The sequence below is a fragment of the Silurus aristotelis genome, assembly GCF_946808225.1.
Source record: "Silurus aristotelis genome assembly, chromosome: 15".
In the NCBI taxonomy this organism is placed as follows: Eukaryota; Metazoa; Chordata; class Actinopteri; order Siluriformes; family Siluridae; genus Silurus; species Silurus aristotelis.
Genome location: NC_139588.1, coordinates 16,590,159 through 16,602,907, shown reverse-complemented (window position 1 = coordinate 16,602,907; position 12,749 = coordinate 16,590,159). Strand labels below are relative to the sequence as shown.

The window sequence follows — 12,749 nt, the reverse complement described above, 5'->3', positions numbered from 1 at the left end:
ATGTGCATAGAATCTGACTGCCCAAAGAAATTTGTGTGCAAAATACAACAATCAGATCTCTTTACCAAGTATCCAACGTGTAATACTTAAATAATAATCCAAATTAGCTGCTTTATTGATAAGACACGAAGAAATACTAACAAATTTGACAACAGGTTTATAGCTGTACATTTCACATTCATATTATTGTTTATACACATTGACTAGTTAGTCACACAAGGCTTTAGCAGGTTGCCTTTTCTGCGTTGGATGGTTGAATTGATGGATCACTGTCACAATCATCCTGGATCACTACCAGTCCAGCAGAAGGTGCATTATGCAGACCTGAAAAATCCCAGAAAGAGTTTTGTATCCTTTTTGATAGTTTAGATTATTTTAGATCTGATTTAAGTCTATCTATCTATCTATCTATCTATCTATCTATCTATCTATCTATCTATCTATCTATCTATCTATCTATCTATCTATCTATCTATCTATCTATTTCACACACATTTTAGATAGATAGATAGATAGATAGATAGATAGATAGATAGATAGATAGATAGATAGATAGATAGATAGATAGATAGATAGATAGATAGATACCTGCTTCTCATGCTGTGCTACCAACTCTTTTCCATATATGTGAGCTTGCACATGGTGTGTGTGTGTGTGTGTGTGTGTGTGTGTGTGTGTGTGTGTGTGTGTGTGTGTGTGTGTAAAAATGTTCAAGAGAATTATACAATAAATGAATCTTCTGCCCCTAGTGTACAAACACCTACATTTTCTAAAGCTCTCATGTCGTTTTTTGTTTTTATTTTATGTTTTTTTATGTTTTTCATTTAATGTGTTTCCTGTAAACATAACTGTTGGGTTGGTGCCTTAGGATAAAACCAGGAAAAGATGAAATTAGGAACCAATAATTCTATTACTAAGGATGATCAGCACATACTATATGTACAAAGGTCTAAACACCGTGACTTTTTGGTACACATATGTGGTTTTGCAGTGGAATAAAATTTTCCCTTCATCTCAAACCTGTACCAGCATTACAATGCCCCTGTGCACTAAGCAAGCTCGATGAAGATATGCTTTAAATGGACTGACGTGGAAGATCTTCAGTGGCACCTACAGAGCTCTGACCTTAAGCCTAGTGAACAAACGGGATTATTTGGAACGCTGACTGCACCCCAGACCTCCTCACCCTACTATAGTACCCGACTTTACTAACACCCTTGTGGAACAGCTTCTAAGAAAAAAAAATGGGGACATCTTATGTTCAAGTTTTTCTAAACTTTTGTCCATATAGTGTTTATATATAAAAGGTAGAAACGATGCAGATAAACAAAAGATAATGTCAGTTTTGCAGTATAGTGAGCTAAGAGGACACACCTCTCACCTTTCCTCTGGCGGACGAGTGCTGTTCTCCTCTCCCTCATCACAGTGCTCAGATTTTCCACCATACGATCGATGCAGTTGTCGAGAACCAGAGAGCGAGCCTGCGACACAATGGACTGCCTGCAGATGGGACACTCATCTCTCCGTCTCCTCCAGTCTGCGATACAATGCTTACAGAAACTGTGAGCGCAGCTCAGAGTCACTGCCTGTGAGAGAAGACAACAATGTGCACTGCTTATCATATAGGTGGACACAAGACATTTTACTCAGGCATGGACATAACACTTAAATTTGAAGTTCAGTGCCCTATAATAGTGTACCTCAATAAAGAGCTCAGAGCAAATGATGCACTGCAGTTCATTCTCTAACACTTCGGTCATCTGTGTGACTACCTCTTCCTTCTGAGCCCTCGCCCGCTCCTTCTCCTCCTGTAGCAAACACAACATTTATTCATCAAACATGCTAAACTGTCATACAGCAGCCAGTAACCAGATCTGTAATAGACACTAAACATTTATTTACATCTCCAGCAGGTGGCATGGTAGATCAACAGATACACAGACAAATAATCGTCAATAAATGTTTTGTTTGGAGGGACGCTGCAAGCACAGTTACAATAGCATTCAATATAAGAAAACAAAAATAAAATTTGAAGTGATTACCAGCTTCACACTGCTGAATAAAAAAAAAAAGAAAAAAAAAAAAAGAAAAAAAAAAAAGTGTTAGGACTGAATGTGGGAGAGGTGGATCATGATTCTTTTCTACAGGAAAGATTACCTTGGTAACTTCCAGCTCTTTATCTTTGGCCTGAAGCACCTCTTGAAATCCCTCCCTTTCATGCTTGAGCTCTTCTATAACTTTGCGATGCTGGTGGAGATGACAGGTTCAAAGAAAAATACACAGAATGAGTAAGCCCCAGCATGACAATGTTCAGATCTGCATTAAAATTCCAACATTAAATAAAACTAAGGTATGAGGTTCATAGAGCTTAGAAAACCTTTTCTCCATCGTTGACACATATACATACAAATCTCTTCTTCTTCTTCTTTCAGCTTCTCCCATTATGGGGCACCAGAGCAGATCATCAGTCTCCATACCCTCTGTCCTCTACATCTGCCTCTTTCAACCCAACTCCCTGCGTGTCTTCCCTCACCACATCCATAAACCACCTTCTTGGTCTTCCTCTTTTCCTCCTTCCTGGTGGCTCCATTCTCAGCATTCTCCTACTGATATACCCCATGTTCCCCCTTTGCATATGTCCAAACCATCTCAATCTCACCTCCCTCACCTTGTCTCCAAAACGTCCTACATGGGCTGTTCCTCTAATAAACTAATTTCTAGTCCTGTCCATCCTCGTCCCTCCCAACAAAAACCCCAACATCTTCAGCTCCGCCTCCTGTCTTTTACTCAGTGCCACTGTCTCTAAACCGTACAACATCACAGGTTTCACCACAATCCTATAAACTTTCCCTTTCACTCTTGCAGATACTCTTCTATCACAAATCACTCCTGATATCACTCTTCTCCACCCACTCCACCCAGCCTGCACTCTTTTCTTTACTTCTCTAACACACTCTCCATTACTTTACACTGTTGACCCCAGGTACCTGAACTCCTCCACCTTCTCCACCTCTTCTCCCTGCAACTGCACCACTCCACTGCCCTCCCTCTCATTCACACACATGTACTCTGTCTTACTCCTACTGACTTTTATTCCCCTTCTCTCCATCGTGTACCTCCACCTCTCCAGGCTCTTCTCAACCTGCTCACTACTCTCACCACAAATAACAGTATCATCCGCAAACATCATAGTCCATGGAGACTCCTGTCTGACCTTGTCCTTCAACCTGTCCATCACCGTTGCAAACAATAAAGGGCTCAGAGCCGATCCTTGATGCAGTCCAACCTCCACCTTGAACCAGTCTGTCGTTCCTACTGCACACTTCACTGCTGTCATACTGTCCTCATACATTTCCTGCACCACCCTCACATACTTCTCTGACACACCTGACTTCCTCATACAATACTATAACCCCTCACTTGGCACTCTGTCCGTACGCTTTCCCTAAATCCACAAATACACAATGCAACTCCTTCTGACCTTCTCTATACTTCTCCATCAACATTCTCAAAGCAAATAAGGCATCTGTGGTGCTCTTCCTTTTCATTAAACCATTCTGTTGCTCACAGACGGTCACCTCTTCTCTTAGCCTGGCTTCCACTACTCTTTCCCATAACTCCATAGTGTGACTGATCAACTTAATTCCTCTGTAGTTACTGCAGGTCTGCACATCACCCTTATTCTTAAAGATCGGTACCAGCACACTCCTCCTCCATTCCTCAGGCATCCTCTCACCTTCCAAAATCCTGTTAAACAATCTGGTTAAAAACTCCACTGCCATCTCTCCTAAACATCTCCACGCTTCTACTGGTGTGACATCTGGTTTTACTGACTTTCCACTCTTCATCCTCTTAATCGCTGATCTCACTACCTCATTACTAATCCTATCCACTTCCTGCTCTCATTTTCCTCATTCATCAGCTGCTCAAAATACTCCCTCCATTTTCTCAACACACTCTCCTCACTAGTCAACACGTTTACATCTGCATCATTTATTGCTTCGACCTGCAGCACATCCTTCCCAGCTCGGTCTCTCTGCCTGGCCAATCAGTACAAATCCTTTTCTCCTCCCTTAGTGTCCAACCTATTTATGCCTTTTCCTTTGCTTTCGCCACATCCCTCTTTACCTGCTGCCGCATCTCCTTATACTCCTGCCTTCTTTTCTCATTTCTCTGTCGATCCCAATCCTGTTTCGCCAACCTCTTTCTCCTTATGCTTTCCTGCACTTCCATATTCGACCACCAAGTCTCTTTGTCTTCTTTTTTATTTCCAGATGTCACACCAAGTACCTTTCTAGCTGTCTACATTATCACTTCTGCAGTAGTTCCACAATCATCCAACACCTCTTCACCACCACCACTTCCCTGCATCTTACATTACAGACTTCCTCCTTCAGTTTCCACCATCTTATTCTTCTTTCAGTATTTACTCCCCTCCTCTTCACCTCCAAAACCATCCTACAGATCACCATCCGATGTTGTCTAGCTACACTGTCCTCTGCCAACACCTTACAGTCTGCAATCAGGTTGCATCTCCTACATAGAACATTGTCCACCTGTGTGCACCTTCCTCCACTCTTATAGGTCACCCTATGATCCTCCTTCTTCTTAAAATAAGTGTTTACCACTGCCATTCTTTTCTAGGTTCACTCTCCACCACTTCATTTAACTCCAGAATTTTTCTTCATCTCACAACCCACTTGTGGAGCAAAGGCACTGATGACATTTATCATCAACCATTCAACTTCCAGCTTCACGTTCATCAGAAACTCTCTTCACCTCCACTACACTCTTACTAAACTCTTCCTTCAGGATCACTACTACATCTCTTACCTCATTTAAAGCCTCCTCCAGCTGTCTTTTCAGGCCGTCTTCTTTCTGCCGGTTTCTCTCCATCTTTTAAAAAAGGCATCACACAGTACAATCATTCTAAATTAAAATCGGTGTTTACTGACACATGCCTACACTTTAAACCTGTAAAGGCAGCATAAGGATTAAAGGTTTGTACGTCAACCCACCCCCGATCGTCTCTCCTCCTCGCACACGGACCTCTCCAGGATCTCCAATCGCCGCCGTGCCAGTTCCTGCTGTGAATTTAACTCGCCTTGTAGCAGCTTCATCTGCTCCTGCAGAGCTTCCATTTCCTCTAGACTTGAACCTCCCTGTTTCTCCAACTCAGCTGCTCGCTTCTGTGTGGCCCCCATGCGCTCCTTCAACGCTTTCAGGTTCTCATTGTAGCGTTTTAAGGTAGTCAGATGCTGGCTGCTGTCACTACACTGACTCAAGCGCCCTGATGGTTCACTAGGCCCAGCCTGATCTGGTAACACTGCTGTGGGACATGACAGACCATGAGATTTATCTGTGTTAGACCTCCGATAGAGCTTTGAATCTGAGTCTGGTGGGTTGTTTGCCTCGGTCTCATCCGTACCAAATTTTCGCTTCGACCTTTTTGGTCTGGATGTCAAAGCTTTGGCTTCTGCTCCAGCTGGTTTTGTTAAGAAATCCTTGACTTTGTCAAGACTGGACTGAAGAAGAACATATTCAAACTCAACTGGGATTCCGTCCAACGGAACGCCGAATCGCACAACATCCCCCTGCTGCAGAGTGTGAGGTTTCCCAGGGGATATCCGAGTACCGTTCACCCACACTCCATTCAGGCTCTGAGGCAGAAAAGGAAAAAGCTAATTATTTAAAAGAATAACAGCCGAGCATTTACAAATAAGACACAATGAACCTTGTATTGTATTGTATTGTATTTTAATCTAATCTGATTGACAAATTAGCAGATCTTTAATTTGTTAATTTAATCTTTGGTGTATCAACCCAGCCATTAGGGGGGCACAAGCCAGTGTACTCTTAGTGCCGGTCCCAAGCCCGGGTAAATGGGGAGGGTTGCGTTAGGAAGGGCATCCAGCGTAAAACATGTGCCAAATCAAATATGCGGATCACAAATGAGAATTTCATACCGGATCGGTCGAGGCCCGGGTTAACAACGACCGCCACAGGTATCGTTAGCCGACAGGGTACCGGTGGAAATTGGGCTACTGTTGGCCGAAGGAGGAGAAGGAGAGGAGGAAGGCGTCTACAGAGACGGCAGGAAAAGGAGCAGTGTAGGAGAGTAGAGGTTCGGGTTGGTACTTTAAATGTTGGTACTATGACGGGTAAAGGGAGAGAGATAGCTGATATGATGGAGAGGAGAAAGGTAGATGTGTTGTGTGTTCAGGAGACCAAGTGGAAAGGGAGTAAGGCCAGGAACATTGGAGGTGGGTTTAAACTGTTTTATCATGGTGTGGATGGGAAAAGAAATGGTGTAGGGGTGATTCTGAAGGAAGCGTACAGTAAGAGTGTAGTGGAGGTGAAGAGAGTTTCTGATAGGGTGATGATCGTGAAGGTGGAAGTTGAAGGGATGATGATAAATGTCATCAGTGCCTATGCTCCACAAGTTGGCTGTGAGATGGAGGAGAAAGAAAGATTCTGGAGTGAATTAGATGAAGTGGTAGATGGTGTACCTAGGAAAGAACGATTGGTGATTGGGGCAGACTTTAATGGGCATGTAGGTGAAGGGAACAGAGGTGATGAGGAGGTGATGGGTAGGTATGGTTTTAAGGAGAGGAATGTGGAAGGGCAGATGGTGGTAGATTTTGCTAAAAGGATGGAAATGGCAGTGATGAACACGTATTTTAAGAAGAAGGAGGATCATAGGGTGACGTATAAGAGTGGAGGAAGGTGCACACAGGTGGATTATCTTCTGTGTAGGAGATGCAACCTGAAGGAGATTGGAGACTGTAAGGTGTTGGCGGGGGACAGTGTAGCTAGACAGCATCGGATGGTGGTCTGTAGGATGGTTTTGGAGGCGAAGAAGAAGAGGAGGAAAGTAAGGTTTGAAAGAAGAATAAGATGGTGGAAACTGAAGGAGGAAGAGTGTAGTGTGAGGTTCAGGGAAGAGGTCAGACAGGGGCTTGGTGGTGGTGAAGAGGTGCCAGATGATTGGGCAACTACTGCAGGAGTGATGAGGGAGGCAGCTAGAAAAGTACTTGGTGTGACATCTGGAAATAGAAAGCAAGACAAGGAGACGTGGTGGTGGAATGAGGAAGTGCAGGAGAGCATTAGGGGAAAGAGATTGGCAAAACAGAAGTGGGATCGACAGAGTGATGAGAAGAGTAGGCAGGAGTACAAGGAGATGCGGCAGCAGGTTAAAAGGGATGTGGCGAAAGCCAAGGAAAAGGCATATGAGGAACTGTATAAAAGGTTGGACACTAAGGAAGGAGAAAAGGATTTATACCGATTGGCCAAGCAGAGGGACCGAGCTGGGAAGGATGTACTGCAAGTTAGAGCAATAAAGGATGGAGAGGGAAATATGTTGACTAGTGAGGAGAGTGTGTTGAGAAGATGGAGGGAGTATTTTGAGCAGCTGATGAATGAGGAAAATCAGAGAGAGAGAAGGTTGGAGGATGTGGAGTTGGTGAAGCAGGATGTAGATAGGATTAGTAAGGAGGAAGTGAGAGCAGCGATTAAGAGGATGAAGAATGGAAAGTCGGTTGGACCAGATGACATACCGGTAGAAGCGTGGAGATGTTTAGGAGAGATGGCAGTGGAGTTTTTAACCAGATTGTTTAACAGGATTCTGGAAGGGGAGAGGATGCCTGAGGAATGGAGAAGGAGTGTGCTAGTACCGATCTTTAAGCATAAGGGAGATGTGCAGACCTGCAGTAACTACAGGGGAATTAAGTTGATCAGTCACACCATGAAGTTATGGGAAAGAGTAGTGGAAGCCAGGCTGAGAGAAGAGGTGACCATCTGTGAGCAACAGTATGGTTTCATGCCGAGGAAGAGCACCACAGATGCCTTATTTGCTTTGAGGATGTTGATGGAGAAGTATAGAGAAGGACAGAAGGAGCTGCATTGTGTATTTGTGGATTTAGAGAAAGCGTACGACAGGGTGCCGAGAGAGGAGTTGTGGTATTGTATGAGGAAGTCAGGTGTGTCAGAGAAGTATGTGAGGGTGGTGCAGGACATGTATGAGGACAGTGTGACGGCAGTAAAGTGTGCAGTAGGTACAACAGACTGGTTCAGGGTGAAGGTTGGACTGCATCAAGGATCGGCCCTGAGCCCTTTCCTGTTTGCAGTGGTGATGGACAGGTTGACGGACGAGGTCAGACAGGAGTCTCCCTGGACTATGATGTTTGCAGATGATATTGTGATTTGTGGTGAGAGTAGAGAGCAGGTTGAGAAGAGCCTGGAGAGGTGGAGATATGCGCTGGAGAGAAGAGGAATGAAAGTCAGTAGGAGTAAGACAGAGTACATGTGTGTGAATGAGAGGGAGGGAAGTGGAGTGATGCGGTTGCAGGGAGAAGAGGTGGAGAAGGTGGAGGAGTTCAGGTACCTGGGGTCAACAGTGCAAAGTAATGGAGAGTGTGTTAGGGAAGTAAAGAAAAGAGTGCAGGCAGGGTGGAGTGGGTGGAGAAGAGTGACAGGAGTGATTTGTGATAGAAGAGTATCTGCAAGAATGAAAGGGAAAGTTTATAGGACTGTGGTGAGACCTGCGATGTTGTATGGATTAGAGACAGTGGCATTGAGTAAAAAACAGGAGGTGGAGCTGGAGGTAGCAGAGCTGAAGATGTTGAGGTTTTCGTTGGGAGTGACGAGGATGGACAAGATTAGAAATGAGTTTATTAGAGGGACAGCACATGTAGGATGTTTTGGTGACAAGGTGAGGGAGGCGAGATTGAGATGGTTTGGACATGTGCAGAGAAGGGACATGAATTATATTGGTAGAAAAATGCTGAAGATGGAGCCACCAGGTAGGAGGAAAAGAGGAAGGCCAAGGAGGAGGTTCATGGATGTGGTGAGGGAAGACATGCAGGTAGTTGGTGTAAAAGAGGCAGATATAGAGGACAGGGTGGTATGGAGACGGATGATCCGCTGTGGCGACCCCTAATGGGAGCAGCCGAAAGAAGAAGAAGAAGAATCTTTGGTGTATCTGTATCTAAGATCAAATTTGTGTAATTAATACAGTTTTCACAACCTGAAGAAGGATTGAATTGCAATTAATTGATCAAAACATAGTAACCAATAGTTATTTAATTACAGAAAGAAGAGTAGAAAAAGTAGTAAGGTAATAAAAAAAAAAATAAATAAATTATTAAATGTGACTATTTTGAGTTTTTGTGGTTAAATAATTTGATATGAACACAAAAAAATACATCACACATGCTTTTCTGTATTTTAATAGTCTTCTGTTCTATAGATACAACTTTGTCATTGCATAATACAAATAGACACAAAATGCAGTTCAGCATTTACCAGAAGTGCAAATAGCAGCATTGTGCAAACTATAAAGTGCAGATAAATACGTTAATATATGAACAATACATACATACAAAAACTCTGGGCAATAAGACATGTGCTCTGTAATATTCTCTCAACATCTCTAGATTTAACCATGTTTGAGTTTTGGTTCACAGGGTCTTTAATAATTACGAATGATCTCTATAATGTCTTTTTATGGTTTCCTTCAAAAGACAGGTTCGAGGCCCGATCTGAGGTTTGCATTGTTATCGTGACTATTTATAGCTGCTACGATTCAACTGATGACTAAAAAACGTCCTTGTCGCTGTACATGTTCAAGAAAATTTAACGTAACTGTAAATGTACAAAAAGTAATGTGGATACATTTATTTTATAAATTGCATTTTCAGTTTGTTTTAGCATTAGAGGAATAAAACACTTCGGAAATGGAAAAAGCTTTAGGATTGACCTTGGGATTGCATCCCAGCAGTCTGTTGTTGATTATTTTCCTTTATTAGAACGACTCAAAATGATTTACTCCTAATTTTCAAAAACAGCAGAGGAGATCCTTGCAGACCAGACACTGTAGTAACAGTTACAGTCAGGGGTTTACTAGTGCAGAAAGTGCACACAGCAATCCACCCCAGCCAGAACCCCCTCACACTGTTTCTTACAGGGTTTCTAGTCTCTAGAGCAGGGGTCCCCAAAATACAGACCACCCCCACATTTGGAATGGTTTTCTGAACAATGCCAGGGACATATTTTGAAAATGTATATGTATATGTATATCGCCAATGGTACATTCGACATAACGTTCCATAATGATCGAGCAGGTTCTACTGCACGTGAACAACAAAATAGTAAAACGCTTTGGAAAGAGAAAAACTGATTCAGAATGCAAAGTATTTACCCAAAAGTGGACAAGTGTTTATTTTTATGTTCAGTGCAGAGAAATGTCTCATCGATCAAGAAACAGACGTCTCTCTTGAAAAGCTTAATTGTCTTCACTGTGATGACAAAATAAACTCATCTAGTTCATTAGGAGACATAATAACTACATGTAATATCATAACATTTTTACAATAATACAGGTAGCTGTGTGTGTGTGTGTGTGTGTGTGTGTGTGTGAGAGAGAGAGAGAGAGAGAGAGAGAGAGAGAGAGAGAGAGATACTGTACCTCATTGTCAGTCACAGTCCACTGGCCATGTTCTATCTGCTTAAACATGCAGTGATTTCTGGAGATCATCAGTGGACAACTCACTGACAAGATCTGATGAGTGACATTCAGGCCACGTCCAATAGTCACCTTAAACAAAACAGAGACCATTTTTTTTAAATGTGCCCGGCTTTCTAACTTCCATAAAGGGGGCTAATAATGAGCTAACATCCAGCTCTGCTATACCCACCTTCTGTAAATAATCCACAACTCCACCTAGCATGAACTAATATCTCAACTATCCTTCGTTAAACATTACAGTTAACTGGTCTAACTGGCCTACAGACCAAACAGAAGGTCCTTTCAGACAGTAAAAACACTACACTACACTACACTACACTACACTACACTACACTACACTACACTACACTACACTACACTACACTACACTACACTACATCGCTAAATTAGGACTCCAGTTAGCATGCTAGTCAGTTACCTCAGTGTTTTCGTAGAGTCGAAGCCAGCCGCTGTCTTTCCCAACTCGCTTCAGACACCAAATTTTACCATTATGCTTGGAGTTTCCTTCTCCTTCCTCGGGCACCAAGTAAGACACATCCTTTGCAATATCTTCCATTATAACCACGCCATAAACTATTATTAAATAGCCATTATTTCAAAGAATCGACGTGTTTTCCATTCCCATGTACTGGTTTAACTCTGGCGCCGCCCTGGCGAAGGAAAATAGTAATAACCATGAAACCAGCAAGGCAGAAAGAGCAGAGTACCGACACATCGAACTGACATTTAATAATCAAAACAATCAATATTAATAATCATAGTTTCAGATTTCAGCCTAAAAGAGCAGTAGAGTCATTTTAATTTATAAATACTTTAAACTGATTTAGTTTAGATATTTTAATAGAAAACAAACATGCATTTATCTTCAAGTAAGTGGTTTATTTTGAACAGGGTGACAGGGAATGTGGAGTCTTTCTTTCTTTCTTTCTTTCTTTCTTTCTTTCTTTCTTTCTTTCTTTCTTTCTTTCTTTCTTTCTTTCTGTATGTATGTATGTATGTATGTATGTATGTATGTATGTATGTATGTATGTATGTATGTATGTACAGTACAGACCAAAAGTTTGGACACACCTTCTCATTCAAAGAGTTTTCTTTATTTTCATGACTATGAAAATTGTAGATTCACACTAAAGGCATCAAACCTATAAACATGTGGAATTATATATGGAATTATATACATAACAAAAAAAAGTGTGAAACAACTGAAAAATGTCATATTCCAGGTTCTTCAAAGTAGCCACCTTTTGCTTTGATTACTGCTTTGCACACTCTTGGCATTCTCTTGATGAGCTTCAAGAGGTAGTCACCTGAAATGGTCTTCCAACAGTCTTGAAGGAGTTCCCCGAGAGATGCTTGGCACTTGTTGGCCCTTTGGCCTTCACTCTGCGGTCCAGCTCACCCCTAAACCATCTCGATTGGGTTCAGGTCCGGTGACTGTGGAGGTCAGGTCATCTGGCGCAGCACCCTATCACTCTCCTTCTTGGTCAAATAGCCCTTGATGCCTTCAGTGTGACTCTACAATTTTCATAGTCATGAAAATAAAGAAAACTCTTTGAATGAGAAGGTGTGTCCAAACTTTTGGTCTGTACTGTATGTATTTATGTATGTTTGTATGTATGTATGTATGTATGTATGTATGTATGTATGTATGTATGTATTTTCTCTCTTTCTGTCTCTTTTTTTTTGGCATTTACTGATCTCATTATCAATTTCAATTGCAAAGTATTTTTTTGTCATACAATATTGCCAAAGCATCATTAAAAAAAAAAAAAAAAAAAAAAGAATAGGAACAGAAATACAAAAAAAAAAAAAAAAAAGGAAATACATAAAATAGGCTAAAATAAGAAAAGTAATAAATGTAGGACAAATTGTACAAAAGAAAATGGTTTACCATAATTATGCACAATATAAAATTATTAAGTGACTAAATGAGGAATACTGTAAACAAAACCTATGCTGGGTGTGTAGTAGTAGTTCAATGTGGTAATTGGTTTCTGATTATGTGCAGCTCAGAGCAGAAGCATGTGCTCTGCTCCTCGAGCCCTGGGTTTCATGCCACTGAGATCATGTAACTAAACCAGTAGATGGTGACAGTAAGTTGAGGATGGAATTATTGCCTCAGTGTCTCTCTTCAACGTCTTTATTTATTTATTTTTCATTCTATATTTAGGGACACACTGATCTCTATATATTTGTAGTCTGCTTTTTGGCTGCAGGACCCAAA

General features: G+C 41.7%; 1 protein-coding gene across 6 annotated transcripts; it reads right to left on the bottom strand.

Annotated features, from left to right (window-relative positions):
- Positions 1 to 91: 91 nt before the first annotated feature.
- rnf8 (ring finger protein 8, E3 ubiquitin protein ligase) lies at positions 92 to 11,214 on the bottom strand. 6 transcript variants are annotated; one of them, XR_014536883.1, is made up of 9 exons: positions 10,944 to 11,213; positions 10,466 to 10,594; positions 5,019 to 5,660; positions 4,834 to 4,896; positions 2,158 to 2,247; positions 1,701 to 1,808; positions 1,375 to 1,586; positions 1,126 to 1,231; positions 92 to 324 (listed from the first exon to the last, which is right to left on the bottom strand). XR_014536883.1 is itself a non-coding variant. In XM_083562322.1 (9 exons), the coding sequence occupies exons 1-9, from the start codon at positions 11,079 to 11,081 to the stop codon at positions 224 to 226; spliced, it is 1,377 nt and encodes a 458-aa protein (XP_083418448.1). In that variant the 5' UTR covers positions 11,082 to 11,214; the 3' UTR covers positions 92 to 223. The 6 variants fall into 6 exon arrangements, 4 of the variants coding, with proteins under 4 accessions (XP_083418448.1, XP_083418449.1, XP_083418447.1 ...); XR_014536884.1 differs by having other exon boundaries at positions 1,382 to 1,586; XM_083562322.1 differs by lacking the exon at positions 1,126 to 1,231 and having other exon boundaries at positions 1,382 to 1,586; positions 5,019 to 5,329; positions 5,429 to 5,660; positions 10,944 to 11,214.
- Positions 11,215 to 12,749: the final 1,535 nt, after the last annotated feature.

Bases quoted from the DNA above. Each gene is read 5' to 3' on its own strand.
- rnf8 (XM_083562320.1), bottom strand. From the start codon at position 11,081: ATGGAAGATATTGCAAAGGATGTGTCTTACTTGGTGCCCGAGGAAGGA. The intron at 10,595-10,943 runs GTAACTGACTAG...GTTTTGTTTAAG, and splicing joins GACTCTACGAAAACACTGAG to GTGACTATTGGACGTGGCCT. The intron at 4,897-5,018 runs GTGGGTTGACGT...CTTTTTTAAAAG, and splicing joins AGGAGGAGAGACGATCGGGG to ATGGAGAGAAACCGGCAGAA.